At 39.8% G+C, this 14,563-nt stretch overlaps 1 protein-coding gene across 1 annotated transcript in view; it reads left to right on the top strand.

Annotated features, from left to right (window-relative positions):
- The first annotated feature begins 1,089 nt into the window (after positions 1–1,089).
- The window catches only part of AGPAT4 (1-acylglycerol-3-phosphate O-acyltransferase 4), a 58,355-nt gene continuing 44,881 nt past the window's right edge, over positions 1,090–14,563 (top strand). Inside the window, exon 1 of the mRNA XM_083856254.1 lies at positions 1,090–1,293. Coding sequence (XP_083712380.1) covers positions 1,116–1,293 — 178 coding nt within the window. The 5' untranslated portion in view covers positions 1,090–1,115. The remainder of the gene's footprint in view (positions 1,294–14,563) is intronic.

Raw genomic sequence — 14,563 nt, 5'->3', positions numbered from 1 at the left:
CTGCTGCTTTGTTATTGCATGTGACTGGCACGTTCAGAAATACTGTCTCAGGGCTTCCTCCCTGGGAAAACTCTTCCACGCCTCGGAGGGGGAGACAGTGGAGGAATGGCACAGGATGGCAGGAGCACCTCCTGTCTAAGTATATTCAGAATACTGGGGGTTGTGTTCACTGAGAGATGTATCTTCATTCTTCATTCATTCAGCAGTGGTAGCGATGGGAGGGGGAGGTCAGTACAGTATTTGATAGGTCAGAATACCCTGCAGAGGGCATTTCCTCTGAATGTTTAATTGCTGAGGTTGGACTGGACCTTTCCAAGATTACACAAACATTTTATAAGTAACCTTAGAGTTGATTCCTTCTGGAAACACTGCTGGGTCACGGGTTAGTGCTGTTATTGATGTTTCATTTCTGGCTTTATGGATTATAACTGACAGAATCAGTTTCGAGAAATAATTGAACAAATTGTGTGTTTTTGGCATAGCCAAGCTTTTATTCTCTTGCCAAAATCAACTGTTATTTGAATATGAGAGGGGAAGAAGACAATAAATCTAGAATTAAAGGGCTGCCGCTACCTCTTGTTTGGGGACCATGGCTGGCATAGCTTGTAGAGAAAAGCACATCTCCTAACCAAGCTCTAAAGCTCTTGCATTTATTTCAGAGCTGAAGATTACAGAAATGACAGTATATGTCTTACGAAGTACAGACAATTCAAATGAAAATATAAGTTCATATCAGAGCTATCATAGAGCTCAAACCAAAATATTTGCTCATACTTTATCAATGAAGACCTTACAGAAGAGTGTTGTAGTCTATTGAGTAGAGTCATATGCTCACGGGTTTTACAGAGGTAATATTGAAATTTAAAATTTTGTTTCCAAAGTCAAATGTAAATTGATTTACAAATACAGTAATTTTTTCCATTGTTACTTTTTGAAATACTGACATCAGCCTTTTTCTACAATAGATTTAACTTTAATTTAAGTGTAAGCATGAAGATTGTTTTAAGTCTGTCTGTAGAAATAAATGCACTGTGTAACTGCTGATACTATTTGGTTTTGCAGGTTGACTTCTGAACTTTGTGTCCGAAGCTACCCTCTTGCTTTCTCAGCAAATCATGGACATCGTTGGCTTTCTGAAGTCGCAATTCATTTGCCACCTTCTGATCTGCTACATATTTATAGTGTCAGGACTGATCATTAACTTCATTCAACTCTTTACACTTATACTTTGGCCTATCAACAAGCAACTGTTCAGGAGGATCAACTGCAGGCTGGCTTACTGCATTTCAAGCCGTAAGATTTCTTTTTTTTTAATATATTTTCTCATTTCGTCTTGAGGTTATTGGTAGAAAAGTTCTGGATTTCAGAGCCTATATAAAGATCATATCTGCTTCCTACAGCACCTACGCTTGTATGAAGAGGTGTATGCCTTGTTGAAATGTCTTCTTGTGCTGAAATGTTTTGCACTTTTATAGCGAGATACTTGCTTGACTCAGTATGTTGAAGAAAGATTGCCTCTCATTTGGCTATCCATCATGTTTCATTAAACCAAATGAGAAATATTGACCAAATAATGCATCTCAGCAAGTTCAGCTATTATCTGTAAGGCTTACAGCGTTAACAATTCACTTCCAATAATGTGCTCAATCTTTTTATCATCCATGAATTTATGATCTTGGTTTAAATGTTTCATGTGCAAATCCTGTTCAGGATTGGGAAATAACAGGAAAAAAAAAAAAAGGAAAAATATTTTATTTAATGAGCTTCTTTCTTAAGCCAGTTATAAACTGTTTTTCTTTGAATAGAATTTCAGATGTTAAGCTGTGTATGTATGTATTTAGTATATGCGTGTCGTTGTAATTCAGAATACAGCAGGTAGCCTGTAACCAGTTGAAAGAAGCAGGGATTGCAATGGTACTGATTTTTTGGGGGGAAATGAGAACATGAGCTCAGGTGTTGTAGATAGACCAGACCCTTAAAACTGCTGTGAGATGTGACAGTTGTCTGGCACTTGACAAAACAGGTAATTCCAGTGGAATGAGTGAACCCGTTTGTTTTTTCTCTGTTGGTAGGAGTTTGGTGGAATCTTGACCTGACAACAGTGAATTATCAGAGCATGTGCAGTTTTCTTGTTATAATCAGTTTGCTTATATATTTGCTTTTAAAGAACTACAACTGCAGTTTCAGAAATTTTATTGTACTGCTGCTTATGACTTCCACATAACTGCATTAACTTACAGCAGAGAGAATTCTTTACAGAAACTGTTACAGAAATGCTAATGTGCCCACATTCAGAATTTAGGAGTGTGCTGTTAAATATGTTCACCTTCCAGAGAGATTTCCCCCGGCCTTTCTGAATCTCAAAAGTACTTTCTTAGAAGGAAACTGTTGAAAAATGCATGCCTTTTGTTGCTCCCTAAAGATTATTCAAGTGTGATGTCACTGTCAATGTTAAGTGACTTAGGGATGTTTTCATACTGGGGAAAACAACCCTCCAATACAGCATTTAACAATTGAACTGTAGAAATGCAGCAAAATGTTTTTTTTCAGGTAACCTTTTCTGTTACTAGGAACCTGAAACAGAAAAACATTGTTAGTATTAATAATAAACTGTGTGAGGTAGAAATCTGTCACATGCCTCAACTTGGAGGCCACTAGGGATTATTTCTTTTATCAGTGACTCTGATGAGCAACTATTCAAAGCAATTTTTTTAAAAACATACTTCTGACTTAAATTTCAAGTGTGTCATAGTGTACAGGCCCAAATAAATTGGGGATGCTGTTTTATTATTTCTGTAATGGAGAGAGGATGTTTCTTCTGAAAAATTTCATTTCTGCTGTCTGTGTATATGTCCCTGAAGTAGTGAGTTTCCAAGCACTATTTGTTTGCATGTACAAACAGAGGCATTGAATATGGCCAGGTTTTTTACCTTTTGCCTGGCAGCATAGCTTATGTTTGTTGTGGTTTGAAAGCAAAATAAGTGAGAGGCTCCAAGTCAGAGATACAATTTAATAAGAAGAAAGGTAAAAAGGTAAAAATAAAATAAATGCAATAACACAAAGGATCACTGACAGAGTCAGAAGACAACCTGAGCAGGATGGTGGAAGCAGTCCAGGTGAGGTGCTCTTCCTGAAGCAGTGATCCTGTAGAAAGCTCTGGTAGCTCTGCTCCTCTGGGAATCCAGTGGGTAAGGGCTGCTTATCCTGTCCCAAATCCCAGCTTATATCCAGGTGAGAATGCTTGGCTCCTCCCCCTGGGTGGAGCATCTCCCAATGGGGTGATGAGTTGTGAAGTGGGTCCTTGATGGCCCATTAAACAGAGATAACTCCTGGAGGGAGTTACCTGTGAGTCATGGGCAAGGCGTTGATGGGCCATTAGCAGAAGAGCCCAAAGGAAGGGAGCCTGGAAAAACACTGCCCCACCTGATTTCAACAGCTCATGAAAGGTGGTGATAGAATAAATACTTGTGTACATCCTACACTGCAACCCAGGACAATGTTTGAAGCCATGGCATGTAGAAGATACTGTACAGGTGTATGTAGGTATATATTATTATTTTTCATTCAATGCCTTCTGGCCCATTCTTGGCTTTGGCTACTTAGTGCAGATATCAGCTGCTCTGTAGTCTTCAGGATGAATCCTTCAGTTAAGTTCAATCTAGTCTGATCTAGGAGATGGGCAAGATGGAAGAGGGAGTAATCCTGCACGGTTGTCCTTGGTGGGGCAGATGGCTTTGTACTCAGGGTTGCTGATCTAGTCTTCAGTGTTGATGCTACTGGAATAGGTTGTGTTGTGAGGTTTTTGCCCAGTCATGCTCAGAACAAAGTATGTCTAGGTTAAAACCATTTATTTTAGCTTTACAACAGGGCAAGCAAGCGTTTGATGAGTCACCCTTATCTGAGTGATATTTGGAAAGGAGAAAATGATAGTTAATTTGAAAAAGTATTTCAAAGAACTAAAGACCAGTTAATCAAAATGGATGTGTTTTTGGGGGCCGCTGATGTGGTGAGTAATAAGTCGGGTCTGATGAAGGTCATGGAAACAGCCTACAGTTGGAGACAGTGAGGTTCAGCATTGGAGGACATACAGAGGCATGTGCTTTTCCAGTGCTGACAAGCATGAGGTTGGCTTGAGAGCCTGATACAGCCTGAGTCACCAAGTCAACCAAAGAGTGAAATAGAGCAGGCACGGTTTAATTGAAAAATGAAATTAAAGCAGTTGTCCTTAGACCCTGCAAGTTCAGTTGTTTTCTGTTTGATGTAAAAGGTAGAGATAAATGGCTCCATGAAATTGAAGAATTATGTCTTCGATGCTGTGCTCTTTGGGCAAGTTGGGGGCTTTTGTATTTCAAGTAGTGGTATTTTCTTACACGCTTTTTCTTCTTATCTCCTTCCTAATATAAGAACATACTCTAATTTCTCCTCATGTACTGTCTGTTGTCATAATCTATATGGGAAGCTAAAGTGATGTTGTGATTAATGACTTGTCCTCATTTGAGTAGTGCTGCTTGAGTTGGGGTGCTTCTCTGTTCACATGGATCAAAGACTAGCTCTTGAGTTAAAGTATTCACAGAATCATGGAATCATTAAGGTTGGAAAAGGCCCTTATGACTGAGTCCGACTGTCAGCTCAGCACTGCCAAATCCACCACAGAACCATGTCCCTAAGACCCACATCTTTTAGATGTTTCCAAGGATGATGACTCAAATTCTGAGAGCCTGTTCCAGTGCTTGACAACCCCTTCCATAAAGAAATTTTCCCTAATATCCAATCTAAACCTTTCTGGTTGCAATTTGAATCCATTTCCTCTTGTCCTGTCACTTTTTTACTTGGGAAAAGAGGCTGACCCCCACTTTGTTTCAGCCTCCTTTCAGATAGCCGTAGTAAATGATAAGGTCTCCCCTGATCCTTCTTTTCTCCCTCAGTTGCTCGTCATAAAACCTGTGCCCCAGACCCTTGAGCAGCTTCGTGTCATGAGCTGGCTGCATGGAGTGACTATGGTGTGGTTGTTGAGCACAGGTAGCTGTGTGAGCTGGTGCTTCCCTGCCATGAGTTTGGCACCTGCACTACAGCTTCTCATAACTACTGACAGCCCAGAAGGCTAAAGCCACAGATATCAAACTTCTCATCTGTGCAAGTTAGAGAAGAGCTAAAAACCTGGTTTCCAGTTTGAATTGACAGTCAAAAGGATTAACTAGAGCAATACCTTGCTTTTAATGAAACAGAGCAGGTGTAATGGCACATACCAAGTTGCCTTCAGTAATTGATTATGAGAAGTTATTGCCATTCTTGAAAACAATTGTTAGTCAACAGAGTGAGCTTAGCTTCTCTGTTGATATGTTCCAATATGTAATAGCATTGGGTATAGCACCTCTCCAAAGGGTGTGTTATCCATTTCCCATATTGGAGTTTGCGTTGCTTTTATGTCTCCAAGATATTTCTCATACTTTAAATAAACTCTTCCTCTTTGATCCTGTTATCCCATTTGACAAATATGTACAGAGTAATGATTACTTCTAGTCCTACATCCTCTGTATGTCTTGACCTTAACTGAAGAGCATTGTTGCAAAGAGCACACATCCAGCTTCAAAAGAACCAACTTTTGTCTGTGCTGGTCTTGAAATGAGCCAAAAGATTGGTAAGGGTTTTGCACACTCTTTCATGTTTAAACAAACAAACCAAAACCTCCCTCCAAACAACCAAACAGCAAAAGAAACCACACACACAAGAACCTAGAAACCCTCCCAAAATAAAAACAAGACACCAAAATTTTTGGGCTTCTAACTTGCAGAAAATATTTTCTAGCTTCAAATATGTATTCATGGATTGGTTCAACTGCCTGTTAAACCACTCTCCCTTTTGTAAAATGACAACCTGGATAAATTTCCTCATACTGAAATCAACAGAGTCCACCCTAATAAGAAAATCGAACACTACAAACCTCAATAGGATGATAACAATAAAAATTTCAAACGTAAGTATGCTTGGAAGTTGGCATAAGAGCAAAGGTTGGGCAAGCAATCAATCTTGGGTTTTATTTTTAAATAATTTAGGAACATTTTGTTCTCAATTTCTTTCTCTAAAAGAGAACCAAGGTAGGAAGCACTTAGTGTGGAATACATCACAGTTCTCATAGATGCTGTTTGTGCCTGAATTGGAAGAGGTGGGAATACACCTTACTCCTCTCTCTCATGTGAAAACAAACCACCACAAGGGGTGCACACAGCTTCTCTGCAGTAGCTTGTAAGGTTGGGCAAACACAAAAGGGAACAGGTTGTCTTGGGATTCATGCCACCTGGGAAAGTGGTTTGTACTTCCAAATCAGTTTGTGCTTGCTTGGCTGTTGAAGTACGAGCCCAGGTCACGCAGGTTGTGCTGGGCTCTTCTGGGCTATTCAGGACGTGCCTAGACTGTTGAGAGTGAGGCATACACATACAGGATACATGGCTGGGCAGGAGGTGAGTGGGGCAGTTGTTATCTTGTCCTCTTGCTGCCACTGTACCAGGGGGAAATGAGCTTCTTGTGGTCCAGGGTGAGTGGCAAACCAGCCTCCTGCTGACTCTGCACCAGCTGAACGTCGCGTAAACAAAAGACCTGGCAGTAATGACATGGTCGTGTAGACAGGTGCACAAGGACCTTAAAAGCAATCAACTTAGCTTCTAATCTGCCTTCATAAATAACTTATAGTAGTACTAATATCTATTGTCATGCCAGGAAAGGGGTGTTATTACACCTCTGGGTAAAGTTACACTATGTAGGCTGCAGTTTGTAGATCCTGCTGAGGGTAAGGCCCTTGTTTGCATAAAAAGAGGCACCCAGTTCATTGACTGCATAAAAAAAAAAGATGGAAACTGATTCTTCTTATGACTGAGCATCCTAGAAACAAAACCAGAGGAAATCGAGAACTACTTCAGTTTTCATCATCTTGTGTGACTGTTACAACATGGTAAAGCTAATTCCTTCCATGTGGAACTATAAGTTTTGCAGTGTGAGGACTGAATATCTGAACAAGACTTTGTGGTAGTATTAGGGCCATGCTAATCCTCAGTTCTTTATTTCTTGGAGTTTAGAGGAGCCCTCAGCCATTTTACTTGTTTGTATGAAGGTGGTGCTGAGGCAGGGAGGAGAATTCTCACTTCTGATGCAGTTAAGTAGTTGGGAAGGGCTGGGAAGCAAGAGGTACCCAGAGAGGTAGGACTTTCTTCCTCCACTTCTCTTTACCACCATGTTATGCTGCAGAGGAAGCAGTCTGCTGTTGTCAAAGTATGGCACAGTGTCCTTAACACAGTTCTGTAGTATTTTATTTACAAGCAACCTGAGTTATGCTTGTCAATGTTGATGTAGCGTAGAGTTTTCCTAAGACACTTAGGACTGCTTTCTTAGCCTCTCTGAAATGTTGTTTTGAGTAATCTGTGCAAAATGTATTTTTCTCAAGAGCTGCTTGTCTACATAAGCCTTGGTTATCTTAGTTCCACACACCACGTCCATACAAAGCCACTGGTGAAGATTATGGAAAGTTTACAGCACCTGCTGGGGGAAAACTGGAGGCCAGATTTGATAGTCTTGCAAAGGGAAGATGTTGATTTGAACCCTTAGAAAACTAGACCATCCCCATTGCCTTCTCTTTTTCTCTCAAGCCAAGCCGTGGCAATAATTGGAAATAGAGTGTACTAAGAAAATTCTCATGCTAGTTTTAATGTAGACAAACTCTAGAGAAATTAAACTTCAGTAGAAATCATCTACCTTGAAGTGTTATCTACTCTAATTCATTAATGTCTTCCTTCAGCCTATTTTCTAATATGCTTTTATACCTGTTGTGTACTTAGGACAATTCTTCTGGTTATCTGAACAATTCTCCACTGAAACAAAACCTTGACTTTCTCTACTTTAGTTTAGAAAGACAGAAGGAGCAATTACTGCACCAGATTCTCCATTGTGTTACTGGTAGAGTAAGATAAAGTGTGTGTGTGTGTGTTTCCTGCATCCATCATAGCTTGAACTTTTTTCCAGATTACGTTTGTGGAATTGTATTAATTGCTATGAATAAATCCTCTGCAGTGCCTAGCATATGCCTCCATATTTTCCCTACTGTCATTAACTTGGCGTATCAGCTAATAACATTTCAATCCTTCTTTTTATGCCACTTGCAGATGTTGTTACTCAGTTTTTGTAGGTGTTCAAGTATTGACAGTGAGCTAGAATGGATCACACAAGACTGTATGCTGATTGCAGGCATGCTGTGTGGGCGTGGTGAAGGTGTGTTGTTTGAATGACGTCTGTGTATGACGTTTACCAGAGTTCCTAGTTCAGCCTACAAGGGAGATGAGCTGTTATGCTCAGCTCTCAGTTCAAGAGAAAGGGACTGCTTTCTGTGGAAATGAACGTGTAAAAAAACTTTTGATACTGGTGCTTTCTATACAAGACTAGTGAAGAGCTAGAGAGGCACTTAATCTGATCTTTAATGAAAAGGGCGTCTTCACTGTCACTGATACTATTTTGTTATTGGTAGAGCCTTTGTAGAGGTCATTTGTCTTTATTTTCTTTTTTTTTTTGTGTGTCAGATTCATGATCTGAAGAAGTGTGATGCTGATAGCCTGCAGATTGGAAAGAAAGATGGCAAGAAAGCAATAGGTGAACTGCATTCTGTTTGATGTCTAGCATCACACATCACAAAGATTCTAGCACCCTTTTTTAAACACTGGATCTGGCCAGCAAGCTTCCTAGATTCCTGAACTGGGGTAAATTTTGGACTGTTTATAGAAAAGCATTTCTATCTGACACAGCACAACTCAGGAACATGATATCTAATGATCCATGATGTGGCACAGAATCTGAAGACTTTCTGGTGCTACAGTTGTTTATTCATTAAGGGTGAATATCACAATCAAAAGTTCATTTCGTATTTGTAGAAACCCCATTTTAGCTATAGGCCTGATTCTATTGCTGAAATAGTACTAAAACTGAAGGATAGTCCCTTGATATGGAAACTTCATGCAAAGATGCAGAGAACAGCTCAGTCATCACCAGTTACAAACAAATACAAACTAGCAGTAATCCAACTCTCTCCAGGGAAGCACAGTACCTCCACAGGAAGGACTACTGCAGGAACTCTGGATTCTCCTGTGTTCAGTCGGGGACGACATGTACTGGTGTAATGTGGAAGTGAGGTGCACTGTCTTGTCTCATTTGCTTTTGATTTGCTACGTCTTCTACCCCCTCCTGCTCCCTTTTGGGCAGTGTGCACCCCTGAAAGTGCATGTCTCAGTGATTCTTCTTCATCCAAAATCATAGTCACATAGCAGCAAGTTTTCATAGAGTAGGTTTTCAGGCTCATCCTGTAACAAGAATTTCAGCAGCTGGTCCGGTGAAAGTATCTGGTATCCGACTAATTTTTGGCAGGAGGATTTCCAAGCCAGTAGGGACCAGTCTGTCTTTTCAGCAGATGCTTGAGGTTTTACAGTATAACACTTGAGATGAAAGAGCTTCTGAGTGCACATGCTTGGCACTCTTCTATGGCTAGGTGTTTGTTTCCTGTGACCTTCAGGTTAAGGCTTCTTACTTAAGGATTGTATTGTTTTCTCACTTCTGAGACTGTTGCTGAATTTCCTTTACATCCATCTTGGAGCAGTATGTGCTAAAAAATGTTTCTTCCAACACCATATTCAGAAGGAGGAATCCTTTAACTATGAATAAGTAGCTAAATAAAAATATGTGCAAAACAATTTTTTCATCTGCTTGGTTTTGGAAAGGCAGTTACCTGATTTCCAGACCCACTTTATTCCTTGCCAAAATAACATTTGAAACAAAATAAGGAGCCATAAAGAGATTACAGTGCAACTGTTTGTATACAGATTGTTTTGCTCTTCAGTTAGCACAATTTTATTAGTATGTTGCTTCTCTGTGCTTTTTCTGTACTCAAGCAAATTGCACTGGAGTGTCAATAACTAACATTTGGTTTCTGTTATAGTTCTAAGTTCACTTAGCTGTGTATCTAAATTCAGTCTCCTGTATATTGCATCTCCAAGTGTGGGTTTTATTTGAGAGTTAAAAACAAGTGGGCTTCCTAATGCATGAGAGATTTTTCATTGTACATATATTTTGTACTGCTCTTAGGCTGTACTTACGTGACCCTTAAATAATCTCTAGATCACTATGTACTGCTAATGAAAGATTTTGGTGAATGAATGTACCTGCCTGTGTTAGGTAAGGAAGTATAAATAGTGATTGTACCAACTCGGTTTCTTGGTGGCACTTGCAAAGAAGCCTACCCTTGTTTGTTGGAAAACTGCAGCTGGGAGGCTTTTGTCAGGGGCTCTCATTAATGCTGCTTCACTGCTATAAAGAAGCTACTCTCCTATCCTACTGGATTTTTTTTTTCTCCTAGGAATCACATACCATTCTTTAACATTTTCCAGGTATTTCCCTTGTCTCATAGAGTATTTCTTCTAAAATGTACAATGTGTTATCCTCTGCAGTTTGCTGAGGACTCTATACTGGAAATCTAACTATAGAGAAAGAAAACTATAAAGAAACTTAATTCCTTCAAACTCTCATCATTTATCTCTAGGGCCTATATGACAGACTTCTGCTATTCTTTGTACAAGGACAAAAGATAGGGAGGGAGATGTTAAGCTTGCAGTATTCAGAAGAATGCTTGCATTGTATGGATTGGGTTATATTTTTACCCACCAAAATATATCAATTAAAACTTTATTATTGGAGCATGTATTGCCTTTTGTGTTTGTAAAGGAGGGAGATAAAGGCAAAATGTTTATGTTTTTATGTTTATGTACTAAATTTATCTAGTTTAAAATTGAGACCACAGTACATTTTCCTTTTAGTGTAGTACAGTATATTTTCAGTATTTTTTTTAAATGCGAAGAATTCAGAAAATTTCTGCTTGGATTAAAGCTTACCATGGAGCTTGTCTCTGTTATGTCTTCACAAGCTCTTCATTAATTTGTGCTTAAAATTAAGGTTTCTTGAAAGGTGATTTAAGTTTCTCTGGTTGTACAGCAGTAGCTTGTAGCTTCTTTTTGGTACATGCAATTGTCAGGTGAGAATTAGAAAAGCTCAAATGGCATATTCATGAATCTTTGAGATGTGATAGATTTCTCCATGTGGAAATCAAATGATGGTTGATAAATGGATAATTTTGCAAGTGCAGGTGAGCAGAATGACAAACAATGTCCCAGAAGCAGCCCAAGCTGTGTATGTTACACTGCTGGATTTAGTGACTTAAAATGTTTGGGAAAGAGCTGTCCTTTGCTGTTGTTCAGTGTATGTGCCATGTAAGTAAGTCCTTGAGAAGGTCTTTTTCTGTGTTGGAAAGGTGGGGAGGGGAATTGGACCTCTTTTAAGAGCAGTGGTATGCTAGGCTCCTCCTGTGTTGCGTAGGATGCTGGAGTGCCATGTGAATCTTCAGGACTGTTTTTCAAAGGTGGTTCCTGTTAACAGTATTAGAAGGCAGAAAATAATGTTGTAAACCCTACATAGTGTGGGAATGATAATGCTGTCTTTGACCTTCATACAGAATCAGGATGCTGGAGTCTCTCCTTTATTTCCAACTCGTGTCCTTGATCTGTTGCTGTAAAAAAAAGTCCTGGAATCATGATTGCATTTTTAAGCAAGGAAGACTTAAAAAAGGAAGAGGAACATTATCTGCTTCCCTGTATGAGCAGTGCCTCTTGCAGGGCGGTACTTCTGTAGGATGTCATTCCTTGAGATACGAAAAATAAATGCTAGTAGAAGAAACCTCTGAGACAAACTTGTCTGTCTGGATGGGCACCAGTTTCTGCTTACTGGTATTATGTTTGGAAGGTCATTCTTGCTGCTCCCTTCACTGCTTCATTACCTTCAACAAGGAGCTTTATGCTGACCTTTTGAGGGCTGTCCAGGTGGACAAAGCAGCAGGAGGAAATGCCTGGTTGATTGTTATCTGCACTGACTGGGCCTGTTACCACGCCAGGAACTGCTGGTTTGTTGAAACGTGGGAGTACTGCTACATTCCTTGGGGAAGAAGGATAAGAGGAGCCTTCAGATGTGAAACAAATATCTCTGACACGTGGCTGTTAAACAATTAATTTTCCCAAAGGGTTTGAAAAGAGCATTTCAAAACTCTGACTGCTGCGAATGTGTATGTGTGTTAAACCCATTGTACTTGTGAGGCTGGCTTTGTTCCATACGCTGTGTAACTTGGAGAGAAGAAACTATTTTGTAGGCAGATTGTGTCAGGATAAGAGACAGAAAAAAGCTGTGAAATTAAATGTTTGAAGTGTGCAGCTATTTTTCGTTTTTGTTTTTTTTTTTCTGAAAGGGTGGTTGCTTTATAATTTGCAGGCATGGTGATAGTTTAAAAGGAACAGTGGCTAAAGAAATGAACAAAACTTGTTTCTGTATTTCTCCACTCCTCTAGCTCAGAACTGCACTAGAGAAGGAAGGCTCATTTGAAAGTTTTTTCAAGAATACCTATGCTGACTTAAAATTTCTTCCTCACATGAAGAAATACTGGATTTTACATTTTGTGGATGTTATATTAGAAGAAGAGAATCTATTTGATTAAACTCGAATGATGTATATGTGTTATGAGAGGGAAGGCAGGATGGGAATGGGAACTGGAGTGAAGCTGGAAGTGAGGTGGTGTGCCAGTAACTGGAAGGGTCCTGTGCAAGGCTTGTGCCCAGGTGAAATGCTGGTTCAAATACTAGAGACATGCCTTAATTTACAGGTCTTAACCATATCATAGCCCTGTGAGGAAAGCCCACTCTGGCTTTCTGTATACCATGAAAGCTTGTGCATTTTAGATCTTGCATTAAATCTGATTCTGATCTTGATTCCCAAAGGAATTTCAGCTTGGCTGCATTACAGGAATGCTGGCTTGGCCATATTAAACTATTTGCAGTTTATTTTGTTTTGTACATTTCATCTGAGAAACCTTGGATGACAACCCATCAAAAAAGGTGAATCCTCTTTTTATCAATAGTGTTTTGTTGTCTTTATTTTACACAAAAATGAAGTGGATCTTGGTCATGGAGCTGAGACACACCAAGCACCAGAACTATCATTGTGTGATGCCAGCCTTCAAAATTACCGCCATAATGTTTTAATGAAGCAACATATTTTTCATTTAGTAGATTAGCCACTTTATGCACATGTATATGCAGTTTTTAATTCTATGACTAAGCAAGCACTGAGGTGAAATTGCCAAGAAGATCAAAGCACAGATAAAGCTTTAGCTTTGTAGTAGGTGTGATGAGTCTAATCCTTATTTTGTGTAACTCAGCGTGGTGTTAACAGTAACTAGACTGGAGACAAAGAATTTTTTTTTTTATGCCAGTGGAGAATCTGGCCAACTTAAGTAAATGTCAGTGTGTGTTTGAGGGAAATAAAGAAAAGTGGCGGGGGGGGGGAGGGAAATCTATGCACCATCAATCTTTGGTTTGGTTTTGTTTTTTAACAGCACAATGTGTTTGGTGTCTTTCCTAATCTGTGATTTTTATCTTGAAGTTATGTTGACAAATTAGTAAGTGTTGGGTGGAGGTGATTTGTTACCACTTTAAAGTACAAGCTTTGTTTGTACTTTAATATTCAAAATGACAAACTTTCTGAAGTGTTTCTTTTAGCATATCATTCTAGTCACAGGCTGCCTCTGTGTAGTGCATGCCTTTGAGCAATTACCAGTGAGCTCCTCTTTCAGCAGCCCGTGTGTGCCCTGTGCTCTGTAAAAAGCCACTGCCTTGCATACTTGCCTGGGGATTGGTTCTGTACACTGCATACCCTGCCTTAACTCTCTACATCTAAGGGGTGAGCAGTGGGCTCTGGCCAGCCTAGGGCTCCCTCTGTCCCCTCCTTGCAGGAGCAGTAGATGGCAGGTGAAACCCTCCTTCCTGTCCACATTCCTTGTTCTGTCAGCTTTTTGATAAATGGCCAACTCTGATTTGCAAAAATGAAGTGTGTTTTAAAACAGCATTTTGAATCTTCTTTTAGATTTATTTTTTCTTTGATGTTCGGCTATTTTTTCCTTCACTGAGAGCGGAGAGAGATTGGTCTTCAGATTTGATGCTGGACCCTCACTAGGAGAGGCTCTACTCTTCCTCTTCAAGAGAACCTCTTGCATAAAGTTCACAAATCAAAGTCTTCCATGTTGAATTTTGAGATCTGCTCGCTTGCCCACTGCTTTACTAGGTCAAGGAGTGATCTGATATGCTGCAACATCTAGATTTGAAAGACTGTGGGTCAAGTTTTTCCTTTTGGAAGCCTCCATGCAAGCTTTGAGGCGTGCCACAGAGGCAGGCTGTTGGAAAAACCTTTGCATGACATCTAGCTGAAGCTGGAAGCTTGTCTCACCAGCTTCTCAGTCACACCCTTGGCAGTCAGAAGAAGGCTGAAAGGAATGATGCTCACAGCAACCTAGGGCATGAGTGATTTCTGTCCTTCAGCTGAACAAGCTGATGTTTCTTCCACTGCAATTGGATTACATGGCAGTTCCACTTGGAGAAAGACTTGAACTGGTAGAAATTACACCATTTTTAAATGACAAACCCTAATTATTCAGCACCTCAAG

Source organism: Zosterops lateralis, assembly GCF_965231275.1.
Source record: "Zosterops lateralis genome assembly, chromosome: 3".
In the NCBI taxonomy this organism is placed as follows: Eukaryota; Metazoa; Chordata; class Aves; order Passeriformes; family Zosteropidae; genus Zosterops; species Zosterops lateralis.
Note: the sequence above shows the minus strand (reverse complement) of the source record. Positions and strands in the feature narration are given on the sequence as shown.